The sequence below is a fragment of the Colletotrichum lupini genome, chromosome 9 (genome assembly GCF_023278565.1).
Source record: "Colletotrichum lupini chromosome 9, complete sequence".
Lineage (NCBI taxonomy): Eukaryota > Fungi > Ascomycota > Sordariomycetes > Glomerellales > Glomerellaceae > Colletotrichum > Colletotrichum lupini.
The window spans coordinates 2,468,795-2,488,860 of record NC_064682.1 but is presented as its reverse complement, the minus strand read 5'-3'; the positions used below and the strand labels follow the sequence as shown (position 1 = coordinate 2,488,860).

At 54.4% G+C, this 20,066-nt stretch overlaps 8 protein-coding genes across 8 annotated transcripts; 6 read left to right on the top strand and 2 right to left on the bottom strand.

Moving 5' to 3' along the window:
• Positions 1–603: 603 nt before the first annotated feature.
• On the top strand, positions 604–8,539 carry CLUP02_16620 (alpha-1,3-glucan synthase; the record flags this gene model as incomplete). Its single annotated transcript, XM_049295538.1, has 6 exons — positions 604–771; positions 1,065–1,607; positions 1,666–1,926; positions 1,992–5,029; positions 5,087–5,328; positions 5,385–8,539. The coding sequence occupies 6 exons, from the start codon at positions 604–606 to the stop codon at positions 8,537–8,539; spliced, it is 7,407 nt and encodes a 2,468-aa protein (XP_049152685.1).
• Positions 8,540–9,326: 787 nt separating this feature from the next.
• CLUP02_16619 (uncharacterized protein) lies at positions 9,327–9,774 on the top strand (the record flags this gene model as incomplete). Its single annotated transcript, XM_049295537.1, has 4 exons — positions 9,327–9,406; positions 9,473–9,539; positions 9,612–9,668; positions 9,724–9,774. The coding sequence occupies 4 exons, from the start codon at positions 9,327–9,329 to the stop codon at positions 9,772–9,774; spliced, it is 255 nt and encodes an 84-aa protein (XP_049152684.1).
• Positions 9,775–9,837: 63 nt separating this feature from the next.
• CLUP02_16618 (uncharacterized protein) lies at positions 9,838–10,131 on the top strand (the record flags this gene model as incomplete). Its single annotated transcript, XM_049295536.1, has 2 exons — positions 9,838–9,938; positions 9,996–10,131. 2 exons carry the CDS (start codon positions 9,838–9,840, stop codon positions 10,129–10,131), a joined length of 237 nt encoding a protein of 78 aa, XP_049152683.1.
• Positions 10,132–10,220: 89 nt separating this feature from the next.
• On the bottom strand, positions 10,221–10,796 carry CLUP02_16617 (uncharacterized protein; the record flags this gene model as incomplete). Its single annotated transcript, XM_049295535.1, has 1 exon — positions 10,221–10,796. The coding sequence occupies one exon, from the start codon at positions 10,794–10,796 to the stop codon at positions 10,221–10,223; it is 576 nt and encodes a 191-aa protein (XP_049152682.1).
• Positions 10,797–12,750: 1,954 nt separating this feature from the next.
• CLUP02_16616 (glutamine-dependent NAD(+) synthetase) lies at positions 12,751–15,286 on the bottom strand (the record flags this gene model as incomplete). Its single annotated transcript, XM_049295534.1, has 7 exons — positions 12,751–13,111; positions 13,166–13,366; positions 13,424–13,584; positions 13,645–14,367; positions 14,433–14,816; positions 14,873–15,036; positions 15,112–15,286. 7 exons carry the CDS (start codon positions 15,284–15,286, stop codon positions 12,751–12,753), a joined length of 2,169 nt encoding a protein of 722 aa, XP_049152681.1.
• Positions 15,287–17,051: 1,765 nt separating this feature from the next.
• Positions 17,052–17,956, top strand: CLUP02_16615 (uncharacterized protein; the record flags this gene model as incomplete). Its single annotated transcript, XM_049295533.1, has 5 exons — positions 17,052–17,161; positions 17,191–17,305; positions 17,350–17,600; positions 17,651–17,782; positions 17,854–17,956. 5 exons carry the CDS (start codon positions 17,052–17,054, stop codon positions 17,954–17,956), a joined length of 711 nt encoding a protein of 236 aa, XP_049152680.1.
• Positions 17,957–18,156: 200 nt separating this feature from the next.
• CLUP02_16614 (uncharacterized protein) lies at positions 18,157–19,056 on the top strand (the record flags this gene model as incomplete). Its single annotated transcript, XM_049295532.1, has 5 exons — positions 18,157–18,432; positions 18,482–18,519; positions 18,577–18,701; positions 18,787–18,923; positions 18,991–19,056. 5 exons carry the CDS (start codon positions 18,157–18,159, stop codon positions 19,054–19,056), a joined length of 642 nt encoding a protein of 213 aa, XP_049152679.1.
• Positions 19,057–19,169: 113 nt separating this feature from the next.
• On the top strand, positions 19,170–19,948 carry CLUP02_16613 (uncharacterized protein; the record flags this gene model as incomplete). Its single annotated transcript, XM_049295531.1, has 4 exons — positions 19,170–19,296; positions 19,374–19,425; positions 19,516–19,714; positions 19,781–19,948. 4 exons carry the CDS (start codon positions 19,170–19,172, stop codon positions 19,946–19,948), a joined length of 546 nt encoding a protein of 181 aa, XP_049152678.1.
• Positions 19,949–20,066: the final 118 nt, after the last annotated feature.

The following is a 20,066-nucleotide window of genomic DNA, read 5'->3' as shown; positions in this document are numbered from 1 at the left end:
GCCCGGGTTCCGCTTCCCAACTTCTGTTGCTTGCCAGTGCGAGCTCAGTCCAGCCCGCGGACACGGCCGTGGCAGAGCAAGGAGAGAATGGTCGTCCTTGATACTGAGATACGTACCTTTACACACGCGAAAGGGGGCTGCCGTCCGAACTATTCTATGAGAACAATGGACGGACAGTGGGACAAAGAAAACCCCAACGTCCTTCCTAGCCTCTAGGTCTAGCAGTGCAGTCAGTGCCTCCATACTCTGGAGGTCGTGCGTGGTCGTCTATCCTCGTCTATCCGTAGCTGGGTAGACTCCTCCAGGGCTCCTCCAAGTTCCCGACCGGGAAGATCTGCGTTGCTGGCTCCAGCCCACCCGCGGTGGCCGGGCCCATGGGCTGGTGAGGAGATTCTTAGGATCCAATCGGCCACCCTCCGCAACCCTGCCCGCGAAGCCGAAGACACCACCGAGAGGTCACCGCTATGATGCAGACACGAGTAAACTTCGAGCTCGTATCCTAGAATGGTGGGCTCCGCAGGCGGCGGGCATGACGGATTCTGATGACCCTTTCTCGTGAGGCGATGCCCAGCAGCCGGGCGGGTCTAGTCTGCCTCTCTCTCCATGTATCCTCCCACCCCTTACCACCACCACCACACACGCACGCCCGTGGACCATGGACACGCCCAGAAGAGGCAAGCAAGCAAGCAAGTGCTGTGCTGTTCAAAGATTTCCGGCTCCATAGTAAAGTCCATCTATCCCGTAGTCCCTTCTCCCCTCCCCATCTCTGACGTACGTTGCTTCTGCATTTCCTGGCTAGCTCTCGTTCTTGCTCTGGTGTGTGTATTTTGTGGGAAAGGGAAACGGCTCTACTATCGTTCAACCATCTTTCCCATCTTTCGTCTCTCGCTCAAACCCCCAAACTGGCATCACTCGCTTTCTGCCAGTCCATGATTGCTGTTACATTTTGTTTACTTTTGTTAACCTTTTTCTGATAAGTACTGTTGTTTATCTCTGGCGTCTTCCACTGCTTGATATCGCAAGCCCGCGCCTACCCACCCTCGCTTCGAGGACGCACCTCCCAGGCGTCCTCCATCAGAACATCACAGACCAAACCGCCCAACATGTGGTTCGGAAGGCTAAAGGCGCTCCTACTACTGGGCGTCTTGTCTCATAATGTTAATGGTCTCAAGTATGAAGAAAAGTACGCCGACTACAACCTCAACACAAATAAGGATGCGACAGATCCTATCCTATACGATGGAAAGTGGGAGAACCACAAGTTCACAGAGTCGCCAGAGAACTGGCGATTTCCGTTTTACACAATCATGCTCGACAGATTTGTAAACGGTGACCCGGAAAACGACAGCGCCAACGGAACAGTTCTCGAGCAGGATATCACAGGCACACAACTGAGATGGGGTGGTGATATCGCCGGTCTCGTCGACACACTGGACTACCTGCAAGGAATGGGCATTAAGGGAATCTATTTTGGAGGATCTATGCTCATCAACGCGCCGTGGAATTACGATTCTTACTCACCGTTAGATCACACGCTGTTGGATTTCCACTTTGGCAACCTCACAGAATGGCAAGCCGCTGTTCAGGAGGTCCACGACCGCGGAATGGTAAGTTGAATGATTCTGGCAAGTATCTCCATGATTATGCGACTGACTTGCGCGCAAGTACATCGTTTTCGACAACACGATGGCCACCTTGGGAGACTTGATCGGTTACAAGGATTACCTCAACTCCTCGGCGCCCTTCGAACCTCATGAAATGGATGTCATCTACAAGACTGATCGCCAATACCTCGACTGGACGTTCCCTACCAAGTACAACGAGACTTGCGAGCATTTCCCCCGTCTCTACCTCGAGGAGGGTAAGGAAGTTGGCCAGGAGATCTACGACATGTTTGGCGGCTGCTACGATGGTGACTTCGATCAGGTATGCTTTGGACCGTTCTGGAAATCTTGAGTTTGGGATATTGTACTGACCTTTTCTGCGAACAGTTCGGTGACACTGAGGCTTTCGGCGTTTACCCCGATTACCGACGTCAATTGACCAAATTCGCTTCCGTCCAAGACAGATTGAGAGAATGGGTCCCGGCCGTGAACCAAAAGCTGGCGCATTTCTCATGCATCATGATCCAGCAGTTGGATATCGACGGATTCCGATTTGATAAAGCTCTTCAGGTTACGGTCGATGCCCAGGGTCTTTTCTCCAAGAAGATTCGCGAGTGCGCTCGCGATCTCGGCAAGGATAACTTCTTCCTGCCCGGTGAGATTACAGGTGGTAACACCATGGGTTCCATCTACATTGGTCGCGGAAGAACCCCCGAACAGTGGTTCAAGGACGTCAACACTGCCTACAACACCACCAACGAGACGGCCAAGGACATGGATATTTTCCTGCGCGACGAGGGTCACCAGGCTCTGGACTCTGCTGCCTTCCACTACTCTTTCTACCGTTTCTTGGTCATTTTCTTGGGTATGGACGGTACTGGTGTCGCCGGCTACGATGTGCCCAGTAATTTTGTCGAGGCTTGGAACGAGGTCCTCCGATCCAACGACATGATCAACGCCAACACCGGCAAGGTCGACCCCCGCCACATGTTCGGTGCCATGAACCAGGATACCTTCCGTTGGCCCGCCATCGAAGTCGGCCATGAGCGCAGTTTGATGGGTCTTTTCGTCACGACTCTTCACTTGCCCGGTATTCCCATGCTTACGTGGGGCGAGGAGCAGGCATTCTACGTCCTCGACAACACGGCGCAGAATTACATGTTCGGTCGTCAACCTTTGGCCTCTGCTCCCGCCTGGCAACAGCACGGTTGCTACTCCATGAAGGCAACTCTTTACTTCCAAATGCCCCTCTCAAAGGCACGCGAGGGATGCCGCGATGACACTGTCTCCTGGGATCACCGCGACCCCAGTCACCCCATCAGAAACATCCTGAAGCACATGTACCACCTGAGAACCGTCTACCCCGTTCTTCAGGACGGTATGTGGCTCGAGCAGCTTTCCAACAAGACCGAGGAGCTCTACTACCCTGGTAACTCCGGAATGGCCACTGTCACTGGTCTTTTCAGTGTCATGCGCTACCAGCTCGGTGTCCAGGACCTCGGCGATGACCTCGTCCCCGTCTGGTTCATCTACCACAACAGGAACGTCACCACCACTTACACTTTCGACTGCTCGAAGAAGGACGACGCGATCATCTCCCCCTTCACCTCTGGCACCACGGTCAAGAACCTGTTCTTCCCTCATCAGACGACGAAGCTCGAGGACTCGCCCGTGAAGCTCACCTACGCGGGTAACACGGGCTACAATGGTTGCTTCAAGAACATTACCATGGCTCCTTTCGAGTTCCGCGCCTACGTTCCCGAGGCCGACTTTAAGCCTCCTCCGGTCGCCATCACCAAGTTCGTTCCCGGACATGACGCCCGCATCGAGTCCACCGAGCCTTCAAACACTGTGCCCATCGAGCTTCAATTCTCGGTCAAGATGGACTGCGACAGCGTGACAAAGTCCATTACCTTCAAGTCTCACACCGACGACAACAGCGTTCCCACGATTGACTCCAGCTCTGTCAACTGCACGGACATCTCCGAGACGATTTCTGAGTGGACCGGTGCCTTGGCCTCATCCTTCTCCTGGAAGGCCAACCTGCTGAACGTCAAGCACGGCGTGCACCAGGTGGTTGTCACCAACTCCTCGACCGCCACCGGCAACTCGACAATTGCTGCCACCGACCGCTTCTTATTCCGCATCGGCGCGCAGGACAACGCCATCGTCTTCCCTCACACTGCAAACTACTCTAGCAACCTGCTGACCAAGGCCGATGACGGTACGATCACGATCAAGCACACCTCCGCTGGAGCCAGCAAGTTCCGCTACTCCACCAACTTCGAGTCGTCTTGGAGCGACTGGGCCGACTACGAGACTTCCACCAAGGTCGTCAAGCAGTCCTGGAACGGTACCAAGGCCCAGGAATGGGAGGGCGAACACGTAATCGTTCAGTACTATAGCAAGCTCCTCGGCTCCAGCGCGTACAAGGTGCACGCTGATATTGACTACGACATCCCCCGTCGCATCCCGCACATGTTCGCCGTGGGCAAGTTCAACCAGTTCGGCTACGACAGCGGTCTGCTCAAGAACATGAAGCACCAGAGCGAGTCGGAGTGGACGTGGCATTACATGGACGAGTGGCCAAACTACTTCAAGATGAGCATTTGGGGTATGAACCCGGACAAGATGCCCGATCAGTCTTTTGTCTACGGTGACGTCGACGGAGACAACGTCGTTGAGCGTCTCCCCCCTTCGTCCTTGTACGAGAACGCCGTCAACATCACTGGCCACCCTCCTACGCCGTACCTTGCTTACAAGGTCGTCCTCAACGATGCCACTTTCCAGTACCAGCTCATCCCCCAGGGTAACATGTGGATCCAGTTCTTCCTCTGGCTGTTCCTCTTCATCGTCCCCGTCCTCACCGGTCTCGCCGCCGTCCAGGCCTTCAAGCGCTCCTTCTACAAGGTCAAGTTCAACGAGCACGGTGTCCACGACCAGTCCAAGTTCAACATGATGATCCAAAAGACCCGCAACGTCTTCATGGGCGCCGCCGGTGCGATTCCCCTCAGCATGCGCAGCTCGACCGACCTCGTCACCGCCGCCGCCGCCGCTACCGCAGGCAACAAGCGCAAGACGGTGTTGATCGCGACCATGGAGTACAACATTGACGACTGGAACCTCAAGATCAAGATTGGTGGCCTGGGTGTCATGGCCCAGTTGATGGGTAAGGCCCTCAAGCACCAGAACCTCGTGTGGGTTGTTCCCTGCGTCGGTGACATCGAGTACCCCATCGATCAGATTGCGCCGAGCATGTACGTCAAGATCATGGACCAGGAGTACGAGATCAAGGTGCAGTACCACATTGTGGACAACATCACCTACGTTCTGCTCGATGCGCCTGTCTTCAGGAAGCAGACCAAGTCTGAGCCTTACCCCCCGCGTATGGACGACTTAGAGTCTGCTATTTACTACTCTGCGTGGTAAGTTTTCGTGATATTCCTCCCGCCTAGACGACTGTATGCTAACACGTCTTGAAGGAACCAATGTATCGCCGAGACTTGCAACCGTTTCCCCGTCGACATGTACCACATCAACGATTACCACGGTTCCATCGCTCCTCTTTACTTGTTGCCCAAGACCATTCCCGTTGCCCTTTCGCTTCACAACGCCGAGTTCCAGGGTCTCTGGCCTATGCGTACCCCCGAGGAGAGCGCCGAAGTGTGCAAGGCTTACAACTTGGATATCGACATTGTCAAGAAATACGTCCAATACGGTTCAGGTAAGACAATACGCTCCATCAGAAAACTCCACGTCCAGCTGCTGACAACTATCTAGTCTTCAACCTTCTTCACGCCGGTGCCTCGTATCTCCGCGTCCACCAGAACGGATTCGGTGCTGTCGGTGTCTCCCGCAAATACGGTGATCGTTCCTTCGCTCGTTATCCCATTTTCTGGGGTCTCAACAAGGTCGGCCAGCTGCCCAACCCCGATCCTACCGATACCGCCGACTGGGACAAGAACGACTTCATGAACCAGCCCAAGATCGAGGTCGACCCCGCCTACGAGGCCGGCCGTGGTGAGTTGAGACGCCAGGCCCAGGAGTGGGCTGGTCTCAACGTGGACCCTGAAGCCGAGCTCTTCGTCTTCGTCGGACGTTGGTCCCTGCAAAAGGGTGTCGACCTCATCGCAGATATCTTCCCCTGGGTTCTCGACAACTACCCCAAGGCTCAGCTCATCACCATTGGCCCCATGATTGATCTTTACGGACGTTTCGCTGCTCTCAAGCTCGCCAAGCTCATGGAACTCTACCCCGGACGTGTCTTCTCCAAGCCCGAATTCACTGCTCTCCCGCCTTACATCTTCAGCGGTGCCGAGTTTGCCCTGATTCCCTCCAGAGATGAGCCTTTCGGTTTGGTCGCTGTCGAGTTCGGCAGGAAGGGTGCCTTGGGTGTCGGTGCCCGCGTCGGTGGTCTCGGTCAAATGCCCGGTTGGTGGTACACGGTCGAATCGACCAAGGCCGCCCATCTTACGAAGCAGTTCAAGCACGCCATCAAGGATGCTCTCGCCACGGATACCAAGACCAGAGCCATGATGCGTGCCTGGTCCGCCAAGCAACGTTTCCCCGTCGCCGAGTGGCTCGAGAAGCTCGAGAAGCTTCAGCAGGGCTGTATCAGCGCTCACGCCAAGTACGGTAAGAAGGGTCTCAAGAAGGGCAATGTCCTCGTCAAGAAGACGCGTCCCGGTTCCATTCAAGAGCCTCTCCGCGGTGAAGTCGAGCTCGTCGACCGATCCCCCGCGTGGATGCGCCAGGTTTCCGACTACGATGATGATGGCACTACTCTCCACACTGGTCGCACTACTCCCGCCGGCATGCAGACTCCCGTTGGCATGCAGACTCCCATGATGTACACCAGCACTCCCGGATCGCCTTCCATGTCACCGTCTCCCGCTTATGTCGACTCCCCGTACGGCTCTCGCGCCAACTCTCCTGGGCCTTTCGGCAGACAGATGGAACATGGTCGCAACATCTCCGATACTCACAGCCGCAACTTCTCTCTCCCCGGACAGGCTGGCCAGGATGGAGTCCACAGCCGTAATGTTTCTGGCTTCTCCATGGCCGACACTCTGCCTCTCCCGCCCCCGGGCGGCGGTCTGGGCATGCAGCAGGACAACTCTTCGAGAGCCTCCATGCTTAGTGTCGAGGATGTCGTCGGTGACAGACATGACTACAAGCTTCAGCAGGTCGACCCCTTCTTCACTGACTCTAAGGGTGAATTCTACGAGCACTTTGAGGAAAAGCTCAAGGCCCTCAACGCCGGCAACTCCATCTCTGAGCTCTGCATTGAGGACTACCTCATCAAGTCCGAGAAGGAATGGTTCGATATGTACCTCGACGCCAGATTGGGTCGCTCCGCGTCCCCCTCATCGGCCAGAGGACAATCTAGATCCAGAGCCTCCTCGCCCAACGCTTCCCGCCTGAGTCTCGGCATGTTCAAGAACAAGTCCTCTTCCAAGTTGAGCTTGCCTCTCGAGCGTGGTCGCGCCAGAAAGTCCGGATTGATGAATAGCATGGCCGCCGATGACCCGAACGGTGCCTACGATAGCAGGACACCCCCCGACTCGCCTGGCTCTTACAACGCGCAATTCGATCTCCCCGAGGACTATGTCGCGCCCACGGGTGTCAGGAAGTGGCTTCAGTATCGCGTCGGTGATTGGCCCGTCTACGCGATGCTCCTGGCCCTTAACCAGGTCATCGCCACCAACTCCTACCAGGTGACCCTTCTCACCGGTGAAGTTGGCCAGACCGCCGAGAAGCTCTACATCATCGCCACAATCTACCTCGTCTCGTCCGTATTCTGGTACGTCCTATCGCGCACCATGCCTCTGCTCTACCCGCTCTCAGCACCCTACGCCGTCTACGGTATCGCCTTCCTCGTCCTCGGTTGCTCTCCCTTCGCTGGCGACAACAACACAATGGTCTGGCTCCAGAACGCCGCCACTGGTCTTTACGCCTTTGCTTCATCCTCCGGATCGCTCGCCTTCGCCTTCAACTTCGGTACCGATGGTGGTTCCACCGTTCCCAAGTGGATCCAGCGTCTTGCCATCATCCAAGGTCTCACCCAGATCTACACTCTCGGTCTTTGGGCCTGGGGTAGCTTGGTCTCCGAGGCCGAAGCCAACAGTGTCGCCAAGCCCACTCTCGCCGGCAAGCCCGCTCTCCTGGGCATCTGCCTTCCCGTCGCCATCCTCCTCTGGGCCATCGGCGCTATCCTCTACCTCGGCCTGCCCGACTTCTACCGCCAGACTCCCGGCCCCATCCCCCAGCTCTGGAAGACACTCATGAAGCGTAAGACCATTGCCTGGTACCTCATGGCCGTCTGCATCCAGAACTACTTCCTCAGCACCCTCTTCGGACGTAACTGGTTCTTCCTCTTCGCGTCCCAGCACGTGCCCGTCTGGAGCATGGTCATCCTCGCCCTCTTCTTCTTCATCATCGTCTGGGCCGTTGTCCTCTGGGGCCTGGCCAAGGCCAGCGAGAGCCACCCCTGGTTGTTCCCCATGTTCGCCGTCGGTCTCGGCGCCCCGCGCTGGGCCCAGATCTGGTGGGGTACCTCCCGGATCGGTCTCTGGATGCCGTGGGCCGGAAGCGCCGTTGCCGGTGCCGTCCTCAGCCGTGTTCTCTGGCTGTGGCTCGGCGTCCTCGACGGTCTCCAGGGTGCGGGTATCGGTATGATTCTCATGCTGACGCTTACCCGTGTGCACGTCGCGGCGGCCTGTGTCGCCGCTCAAGTTCTGGGTTCCATCTTTACTATGTTGGCCCGCGCCACCGCGCCTAATAACGTCGGTCCGGGTCCTGTTTTCCCTGATATTAGCGAAGGATTGGGCATCGCGTTTGCCAACGCCTGGTTCTGGGTTGTGCTTTTGCTCAACCTGTTTATCTGCATTGGTTACTTCAAGTTCTTCAGAAAGGAGCAAGTTAGCAAGCCTTAAAAAGAAATAGGCTATGAAATGTTTGGGTTAGATAAGGATAGAATTTTCTTTCATTTTTCTTGAGTAGACATGAACCTCAGTAATGACCAAACTACTATGTTAATAGAGTTAATGACTTGTTATCCTATAGTCGCCATTAAATCCTTCCGTGATAAGTTCCTCGTACGCTGCGCTGGATGGCATCGAAGCAGGCGCTCAATCTTGACTACCGCGATTTTCTTGCGAAATACAATACGGCCCGACGGCGTCAATTGCTGGTAAGCCGATGAAGGCAAAGACATAAGCCCCGCCGATTGGTAACAGTCATCAACGGCATCCGCGCCGCCCGGCTGACCGTGCCGGAGGGCCGACTATTATTTGCAAGGGTAGGCTTGGTCCGCACGGAAACGCCAACAGTCTTTTGACAACACGGCCTTCCACTTGCACGAGTAGCATGATCATTGCCGCAAACGTGCCGGATCATCGGTGCTTTCAGTGGCTCTCTCATCTAGAGCAATTTATGGTAGAAGCTTAAGCTTCCAAAAACACAGGCGCTGTAGGCGACCAAATCTCGTATCGAGTCATGCTAACCCACTGTACTACATGGTGTAATTTGACACCCGCTCAGATGATGGTAGCTCTGGAGACTACTGACTCGTTTCCACATCTCGCACAATGTTGAAGCTATATCAATACACTCTCGGTCTCTTCTGCCCCAGGAGACTTTTGGGCTATTGAAGGCTTGAAGCTAAATTCCAACAACTCTATCCGTATTGAGAGCTAATTCTTGCGGCCATCGTAAGTCAGAATGAAGTTATCGCTTCTAGCTACAATTGCGGCGGTTGCCATCACCTCTACAGAGGCATGCGCCAAGTACAAGACTTGCTGGTAAGTAGAATGCATCACCCCTTCAAATCTTCCAAGTGCCCTTTGCTGACTTTGCACTACAAAAAGGTGCGAGAGAAGCAACTTCATGTACGAGGGCAGACTGCAGGACAACATCCCCTGGGACGAAGACACCGTCAAGGCTTGAGTGGACCCCGGAAAAGTAGGATACTATGGGCAGAACTTTAAGGAGTGCCACCGATACAAGAAGTCGTTCTTCGCCTTCATTCCCTCCAAGGCCATTAACAACTGTGATTGGACCAAGGTGAGTTGACACGATGATCTTGGAGGAGACAAAGTCACTGATCAATGCCACACAGAAATGCCAATCGGTTGGTGCTACGACCGGATACTGCCGCGAGAAGATTTAGATACCCCGAAGTTCGAGATAGCCGTACGATGTTTAATGTTCACTTCAAATTAGTTTCTTTCCCATGCCGATTCCCACAGTGCCACTTCCATGCAGCATACAGGCTGTTCGAAAAACGACCCAAATCGAGGTGGCGGATCAAGGCCGTGAAAATCTATCGCACCTGTGTGCTGTAGTCGGGACAAAAATGTTGGTCACTCATACAACAACATGAATACTGAGTTCTACTACTTTGAGAACTCAAAAAGATCGACAACGCTTAATTCTGCACCTTCTCTACTACATTGAAATCCTGCAGTGCGTCAAAGCTACCGTGGAGCTCATCGGCGACGGTTTAGGCTTCCCTCCAGAGTCCTAGATAAAAGCCACACCTATAGATCGAAAGGTCTTCTTTCGCAACTTTTTCATCACTCATCGAAAGATACGAGAAAGACTCCGCAACCGGCACTACGCGGACTCGGCCTCCGAATCAGTAGGAGGGACAAGCATAACCCCCTTGAGCTTCTCCCCGCCAAAGACAGGCATCTCCGCCGCAGTAAGCACAACAAACAGCCTCGCCACCTCTGTCTCGCTCACATTCCTCCACCCGTGCATCGTGCCCCTCTGCACATATACATCTCCCCTCTTGAGGATAGCCGTCTCCCCGCTGTCCAGCACCAGCTCCAGTTCCCCCTCGACAAGCACGCCCGTGTCCAGGGTTTCGGTCCGATGCATCGGCGCGCCGGGCCCACCGGGGAGGAAGTCAACGACGCGGGCGGCGAGGCCTCCGGGGATGTCGATGCCGATTTCGAGGGGCGGCTTCAAGGTAAGGTGGGTCTTGTAAGCGTTCAGATCGGCGTCTTCGGGGAGCGGAGCGGGGAGAGAGGGGGAGGTGTAGGCCAGGTAGAGGTCTGTTCCCGGGACGGATGCTTTGGGGAGTTCGGGGGCGAGGTCGGTGGTGAGGATTGCTTGGCCTGCGGCATTGTGAGTTGTGACTATGCGCCGGGGTGCCGGGAGGGGTTTGTATGGTGTTTGATTGGACATTTTGAGAACCACGAGTAAGATCGCAGGCTTGAAGGTTTGGTCAACAGTGAGATGAAACTGGGATATAATCGTCTAGATGGAAGTCTGAGTCTTGCCAGAAAGCGTCATGTCAGCTTGCTTATATACCTAGATAAGTAGGTTGATTTATTGCTTACTGGTCTTCCTCACTGATGATTGTTCAGAAAACAACGTAATTGGTCGACCGAGGAATACTTTGAAAAGACCGAGGCACCGTCGGAAAACATGCCTGAAGCGAACCCCTCAATCCAGGATCGATACACCATCTTGCAGAATCTCCGGCCGAACCTAGCGACGGAACTACATCTCATTCGTTGTTGAAATTCCTAAGGATCGTTTCTCATCCTCTTCTCCAAGCAAAGTATGGCGGAGGATCTATGCGGGGAAACTCGATTCGTCGCGTGTGCTCGACGAGGTGGTCAAAACGGCCGAAGATGGGATGGGGGCGTCAGCTTACCTCATGGCAAAGATCACTTAGCATTTTGGAGGTCGAGAAGAGCTTAGACGATGGGCAGCGGGAGAGATTTGCGTGGTTCTGACGAGAGGGGGGGAAAAGCGCTTGTAATGCTGCAGAGTATAATCAGGCGTTTAAGTTTCTTTCACCTCAGCCCTGCTATTCCGCCGTATCTATTTGAGATGCAAATCAGGGTCCCCTATGAAGAGCTAGCGATCAAATCTACGGCATGTAGCATTGAACAGCTTGGTATCTGATGTCTTTCTGACCTTGACTTAAGGTAGTAAGTATGTCCTTAGTAACTTGCCTAGGAGGTGGCCACAGTCTTGAGTATCAATTTTATTTTCTGCCTCAAGTCCCTCCAGAACATTAGAAACGCATTGAGGAATCCTACATACCGCAATGAACCCCAGATCTCCTCGCCCCAATGCGGAAGAGAGCTACCGCGAGAGTTGCGACAACCGCGCCAAATCTAAAGTACGCTGCGGAATGGAAAGACCGTGGTGTCGCCGCTGCATCTGACGGGGACAAGCCTGCAGCTATAGTCCATCACAACGGACAAGAAAGCGGACTTACTATGCGGCGAATTCCGAACCCGAAGAACGCAATGCAACTCTGTCACTCACCAATAATGGAAACACTGCTCCTCTTACGCCAGGTGACGGCGGCCTGGGTTCGTATACTGATATCGTGGGGTTGTTGACCAGCGCCGAGTTGTTGACACCCGAAAACGCAAACTCGTTGTGGATTTCGGGGGGGGGGGGGGGGGGGGGGGGGCGAAAGACCCGGAAAAGGCAGATGCATTCATATTTCTAGACGACAGCAGCATTGACGCATCATCTTGGAGAGACTTGAATGGTATCGGCACGGCAAGTTCCGACTTTACAGCTGCGTGACTACCGGGCCTTTCCACAAAGCAACAGCAGCACTGCGAGACCGAGCTCATCTCAACCTTGGCAAAACTTGATCATCCATCTCTGTCATATCGGGGAGAATTCAAGTCGTCACAAAACCTCGGGGCCATCCTGGTAGCTAGCCGTTTTGGCGCTCTTCTGTGCGTCGAACACGGTATCTTATACTTGTGACGCCCAATGCCAGTGTCGCCTTGCTTGCCACTGCCACTCTTTTTCGCCTTGTGTCTTGGTATGAGATCGTCTTGCATAAATGTCGGACCCCGGAGAGGATACCAACAGCAGCGGGCAAGGTAGCAGTGGCAGCAGTGCCGTCAGTGAGGGCGCAAGCAGTTCTGTGGCATCCCCAGGAATCATTTCGCGATGTTGGAGAGAGGCCGGGTTTTAGGTTTGGTTGATGATTTCCTTGCCAGGTCTTTTGCATAGTTGAGCGAGTAACATGGAGAATTAATGGTTTCCGTTTTTTGTTGACCTGCTTGGGAGCTCGTTGTTCCACAGTAATCTACCAAACCTCACTTTCTCAGCCCGCCATCCGTCTATGAGCCTCATCCAGCAACTCGCGTCTCTTTTCCTAATCGAGCGCGTCGTACTGGACATCTGCCGGCCTCGCCCTATCCGCAATCTTTTTCTCAAGCTCCTCCACATGCGCATCAATCTTGGAAAACTGCCACGGCCAGTTGATGACGTACAAGAACGGGCGGAGGTCGTGGCGATTGTCATCGGGGTTGTACGCCGAGAGATGCGGCGAAGGCGTAAGGATGACGGCTTTGTGACGATTCATTGAGTAGAAGCGGAAGAACCTCTTGACGCGCTCGCCAATCTCGCGGGGACCGTAGCCTGGCCTCTCCTTCCAGTCCCCGAGGAGACGGAGGTACGTTGACCAAGGGCCGAGCTTGTGTACTTTTCTCAAGATACCGAATTCGGAGAGTTCGCTGCAAGGGTAGTCAGTGTTTGAAGCCGTGGCTGGAAACATCTGGTGTCTTTACCTGTAGGTCAGGCCCATCTCGGTGTCTGCCTCATCATCTTGGACTCCGGCAGAGAGGGGAAGAAGCTCGGCTGACGGCGTAGCCTCGAGGAATTCGGACATGATGGGCAAATCCCACTGATCCCTGGCCCAAGCTTGGAAGTTCTTGGCGTCCGTCTTGGAGATACTTCCTAATGGCGCGATATCTGCGGACGATGCGTCGCTGGTATTGGTAAGCTCAATATGCCTTGTGCACATGCGCGTGGGGTTCGAGACTCACTATTTGGTGTAGTAGCCACGCAGGTTCTCGTCGACATTGCCACTTCCCAAGACAAGAAGCGCTGCGCCGGCTCTTGGGAGTTGTCTTGCAGTCGTTGATAGCTGTGCCAGCTCGTACTGAACAACGAGGCGGTTTCTCGCCTGGATGTTTTGGCGCGCAAGCTAGATCCACTGTTAGAACCTCGGACATCTTCACACCCATCTTGCGGGGAGGCTACTCACGTTTTCAGCGGGACTACCACCTTCGACACCGTACCGGGGTTTAAATTCAAGTGTCTTCTCGATAATAGCCTCGTGAGCTTGAACCGCTTCATCGATTGAGATATCAGAGTGGTAAGCCCCGAGTACCTCTGCGAGGCGGCGGGCTCTTGTCCGAGTGTCATCTCCAGAATTGACAGTTCCCATGTAGCACGAGTGCAGCAAGCGCGATACAACTTCCTGTGGTGTCTCAGGCATGAACGTCTTGTCACCAGTGATGCGTCTCAAATCATCCAACGTCGACATCTCCCCGGCCTCAATGGACTGAAGCACGAGTTTAGCCATGCTGTAGACGAAGAGCGCGACCGTCGAGGAGTCCAGACCTCCACTCAAGGCGAGAAAGTAGCCAGGGGAGTTTGTGCGGCAGAGGTACTGCCAGAGAAAGACCGCTTGCGCCAGGGCAATTTCTTCCATTGGGTCGAGGATCTTAAGCTCGATCTCCTTTGCGATTTGCAGGTGATCTGATAGGTAAACTTCGTCGGCGGGTCTCGTCAGTCGCAAATCGCAGTCGACTCTGGGGAAGTCGGGTTGGGCAGCAGCCTGCACGTTTCGAGAGATGCTGGAGCGGTAACTTCTGACTTCTTCCACAGAAATGGTGGCGGTGATGACTTCAACCGGCTTCAGAGAGAATTGGGAGGATTGTGCAAAGACCTTGCCATTGGCGAGCACCATGCTTGATCCGTCGAACTAGACGTCGAGTCAGCTACTGGAACCTATTGGCCAGAATTTGGTGGCCAGTTAGGAATACATACCAGCATGCGCGCCTCACCATCGACGCCAGTCGCGTTGGCATATACATAGATACCACCAAGTTTCCGCGTTGAATTCGAAATCAGATCGAGACGTGTCTTTAGTTTTCGCAGCTCAGCGTGGCTGGCACTGCTGTTAAGGATGATTTCGGCGCCGTTGAGGCCAAGAAAGGTCGAAGGATTCAGGGGCGAGAACATTTCCTCGCAAGTTTCACAACTCACGGCAGTGTCGAGCGTGCTGAGGATCAAGTCACCGATGGGAACCGTCTTTTGGCCGGTGACCGCGGCGGCCACAGCCTCTAGGTAGTAGGTCTCAACCTCCCGGAGCTTCGTCCATGCCGTAAAGTGCCGTGCTTCGCGGTACAGGCCATCATTGGCCAGACTTTGCTTGGTGGTGTGAGTCCATAGTTTGCCAAAAAGGAGGGTTGAGATGGAAAGCTTACCTTGGGCCTGATGAGATAGATGTGCTTGTATGTGCAGAGAACGCGGCAGTTATAGCGGACGTTGCGATGGCGACATCCCATACCAAGATCAATCAGCATATCCTTACAGATGGGATCGCTGATGATCTCAGCAAGGACTTCCCAGCTGTGGAGGAAGGTATCACCTGGCGGGCTGTTAGCCCATGCTCATCCCCATAGGTAACTTTTCGCAAAGCTCGCCGAGGTTTGGTTGTGAGTACCTTCAAGGTGATGGTCAAGACAGCCATAGCCAGGAATCTCCAACTCTGGGCCGGTTCTGAGCGTAGCACCCTGAGCCTTGGCGATGCGAATGGACTCCAAAATCCTGTCAAGGTTTCCCTTGAAGTCCAAGGGGACACTAGGCAGGGTCGCCGCCGCGACGGTAACAAATGACATGGCAACGACTGGCGGTAGGCCGAGTGCGGTCCGATGTGAGATGGCGGACCCGGTCCGTAGGTGGGATCCAGAGACGGAGCGCAGGAAAAGTGCGATTGGGTGGTTGCGGACGGTGGTGGCAGCCAAGGGAGAAAGTGATTGGTTGCAGCGAGTGTTGTTCGGGGACAAAGTTCACGTCAAGCAAAGCAAACGCCCGGGGCGGGGTTCCGTGGCAGGAGTTGGGACACTGGACGGCACGGATGGAAATCTCATTTGGCAGTAGAGGGGTAAGGTACGAGGGGCACAAGGTCGGAGTCACTGATGACTAAGATACGATAAGGGAGATGGCGGGGTTCAATGGTTCGGTTGTGATAAGATAGGCTTGTTATCGGTTCAAGCACAGACGCTGGCTGCCCGGCCCTGAATGAGGGGACCCAAGCACTTCAAGCTCCATCTTTCCAATCCATCTGCTCATGTGTCCCTCCGCTCATCAATCCCTATGCACTTTTTCTCCGCGGTTCCAAGCTCAAACTTTGAGCAATACGTCCGTCAGAGTTCGTGCATCGTCTCCAACCATTTATATCCACGCGATACAGTGTTGTCATGTCGCCTGTCGTTTGTATATCAAGGGCGACTCGTCGATTGGCGATGTCAAGGTTTCGATGTAGTTGTCTGGATTGGGGAAGGTGTCTCATAGTCGAATTCCAAAGGGTCGGCGCATGCTGCCTAGAGCTTAGATACAAAGGCTGCAACCACCATGCTCATCCTGCTCCCACCTGCCGCATGTCCGTTAGTAGAGTTATTGCAAGGAGCCAATTTTCTTCACATACACTCTCATTCATCCTTTTCACACCTGCACATCTCAAACGTTGTCCGTATCTTCTTCAAATGGGGAACGCCGGGAGGGCGACGAGTGAGGTGGCCGGTGATCACTAATGCGGATCGGAGTGGACTGGAACGGGCTGGCGACTATCCGTAAGGTAAAGTACCTAGGTGGAGGAGAGATGGCCGGGACATCCGTAATTGGCGTTGTGGGTTTGCCGTGCCGCTAGTGGATCTGGTTCATGCTCGCATCATGCTCGGGGTTGTCGACGTCTTCGGGACGGCGGATGGTCCAACTGAATCATCAGCGGAGGGGAATCTTCCATACTCACCGGATCATCCGAAGGCGAGGTCGCGAAGTAGTCAAATAGTGCAGTGCAGTACGTTTGGGTCTTTTCACATTGGCGATGGAATTCAAATTGCTGTTCCGAGCGATATCTGGGCAGTGGCGTAGGACGGCGTTTCTGATCGAACAGGTGACGGGGGCGTACGGAGATGGACATGGTCTTGCTGAGCGCGCTTGGGATTGTGGGGTCTTCACGACGGGCGGAAGCGAAACCGGGGAACGAGGAATGCCGGCAGGACGTGGAGAGATGGAGAGAGCGAGCAAGAAACTGAAAGAGAGACAGAAACGATGCGGGCGTGAGGATGGACGTGTGAAGCATGCGAGACGAGACGAAGTGAGACGCTAAGCTGGCGCGAGAATGTGGGGAACGTGACGACATGCTGCTACTGTACTGTTGCTTCGCCTAGCTGCAGTTGGGGTTGATATACGCGCAATGTGTCTGTGACTTTGCCAGAGTTGGCTATTGAGAAAAGCAGGTATAGAAAGAGAAAGACGTGGAGCAGGTCATGGTGGGATGCTCTGGAGAAAGGAAACAGAACAACGATGGACAAAAGCTCGAAGCAGGACAGAACACTGAATCAACGCAGACATCGTGCAATCCGTGAATGGGAAGAAATGATGCCAGAAGTCAGTGGGAAAAGAGGACCTGTCGGGATCCGCATGGCTTATATTGAAGGTGGGATCCTCGAGAAGGGGGAGCAAAGGGGCCAAGACGAAGCACGGAGAGGGTGGTGTGAGCTGTGTCACTGTGTCACAGTGAGGAAATGGTCAAACTCTGGCGATTGAGGGCAGGCCGTCGATTCGTTGCTAGCAGAAGCCCCATCGAAGCGTATTCACGAGACCAGCAAATCACCTCTTTCGTCTCAGATGCCGTCTGTCATCGCCCATCGGCAATGGCTGTCTTGGGTGTCACTAGCGAACCATTTTCCCAATTAACTCTCGAATGCTCTTCTGGTTGCTGCCGTGCTGTCTTGATGTCGGCAGGTTGGGGGGTGATGAATCAGGTGAGGGATGGGCTGTTTTGTGGTACCACCGTATCCATACTGCGTACACTGAACGGCGAGACCCACCACGGGAAACCGGTTCGCTTGGCTCATTTTTGCAGCGACGGGTCGGAGACGGTGGTCTTACTGCTGCTGTGCTCCGTACAAACGCCGAGCTGCGCTTGTGTCCCTGTTCCGCCTGTTCCTGGCCCTGAATGTGTGCCTGCTTTCAAGGCTGGAGATCTTGCGTGAAATCTCTCTTGCGAAAAAGAAGCATCAGGATGATCTCGAGATGCCCTCCTCCCACACACGCACACACACACACTCCCACTCTGCTCCTGGTGGCACCCATCTTCATCGCTGCATGTAGGTAGGTAGCTTGCTTAGGATGAGACGGGAGAAGTGGGCCCGACCGTCGCTGAACCGTCAGACTGCAGCTTCAAGCTCTCTATTTTGGCCCTTTCCCCAGACTTTTTACCCCAGACTTTGGACTTCGGAGACCGCACTAAAGCCGATCTGTCAGGAAGTCCCCTCGAGTGATTGTTCGACCTGGGCCGCGCCATGCCCGTTTCGGACAATCAGCCAACCAAAGCAGTCGGACCATCTTGCTCACACAGTCAGGTAATTAGGTACCATTTCCTAGAAGTAAGAGTGAAGGCAATGAGAGAGAAGAAGCAAGCGGAGGGTTTCGATGAAGAGTCAAGGCAAGGCAAGAGAAGATTGCATGTACTTTCCTCAGCATGAAAGTGGTACCTTCCAGGTTAACCTCACATGAGCTCACGGAGGAAGGTATCCAGGGCCACAGAGAGAGGAAAAAGAAGGAGCTCCTGTGGGTTGTGGTTCTCTCTTTCCCTGTTAGCTCAGGTCTGCCCCCTGGTCCCTGCGCTGCGCCTGCTCCCTGCCGCCCGTTCCTCGCCGTCCTCCCTCGCAGCAAGTCGCAGGCCTGCGCGCATCTCATGAGCTTCCATGTCACGCGATCGTCTGGCGACGCCATTGATGGGCAGTTACCCCGCCCGGTCTGACGAAACCGTAATGCATCGACAATGGAATGGCTACCACTCCAAGGCCAATGCAGGGAGCTTGCTGCTTCTTTCCTCAGTCAGGTAGGTAAGTAAGTACCTAGCGAGGTAGTGAAGTACCTACGGCTTGTTCAGCTCCAGCTCTGGTCCGACAAAACCGACCACTCCCAGGACCCCAAGCACCACTTTTTCGTCTGATACGTACGAGTACACCCCCAAGCCAGTGTACATCTCCAAGTATCCTCCCGCGCCTCACTCTGCACATCGTAACATCAGATACCTCTTCTCGATACTTCACTTTTGACGGACCCCTCACTTTCCCTCGTCTCCCTTCTCCTCTCCTTACCTCAGGCCGCACGCCAGGTCAGGCGCCCGACCGGATCGACATCCATCTACCTCCGCTCCTGCCCCCTCCCTCTCTGCCCTTCTTAATCCCCTCCTCATCCCACTTCTCCTCCAACCATCCATCTCACAACTGCACATCACCTGTTCAACAAAGGTAGTTACCCTTTACCCCTTTCCTTCCTAATCGTCATCCATTGAGAGAAGCACAAGAGCTCCTGTTCCTGGACCTCGGAGCTTGAAGCTTGGAGAAGCGTTTGGGTTGGAGCTGGAGCTTGAGCTCCAGCTTGAATTGGCATCATGGGAAGCTCCCTTAGCTAACATGCCATTCAGATTCCAACACACAACACGATCACCTTTGATCAAACACTTCACACAAAACGACTGCCATCATGACGGAACCGCTCACCAAGGTCGACTCAGCTGTCGAGGGTCTCTCTCAATCACCACCCAAGGAGTCCAAGACTCGCCGCCAATCTTCGGCCGCTGCACCTGGCGTGTACAACATCAAGGACCTTGGTACGTCACTGTCTCAACCCCGCACTTGACTTGACTTTGAACTCGGCTACTTCGGGACACGACTAACAACACAACAGAGGAGCAAAAGATTGAGCTTGAGCTCGCACCGGAAACACAACGGACAGGATGGTAAGTTGACATTCATCCAGCACACATGGTTAGCTACGTTGCCTACCGTGGACTCTGGTGGTTACTGTCGCTACACATCGGATAACACAGGCTGACCCTCAACAGGAAGATTAACACTTCCTCATCGCAAGTTGAGGACAAGGAAATCCTCAAGCTGCACCTGTCAAAGCCCCCAGTCAAGAAGATTGACCTGCACTTCCCTCTCGGCATGGAAGTAACAGCACGCAACCTCAAGGGAGTAACAATAAAGGATGCCCTGGACGCCATCCACAAGGCATACAAGAAGAGAGTAAGTACACAATCGTAGAGCCCCGTATTGCCCCGTGGTATGGCCTTTGCTAACAAGGGTGCTCAGTCTGACGACGAGCTCGACAACCCGTACCTGGCAGGCTTTGAATGGGACAAGGAGGAGTCCTGGACGCGCCTGGTTGTTCACCTCCAGAAGAACCCCGCAATTGAGAAGATCGGCGGCGGCGGCGGTGGCAAGAAGAAGAAGAACAAGAAGAACGAGGGCGAGGAGTAAACTTCCCTGGCTCTGCTTCTTCGGATCATGTCCAATACTTCCTGGTAAAACTGCTTGCTTCGCTTTGGCTCAGTAGGCGACTTGGCGCAATGGGATATTGCGATAGATATCGTCGGAT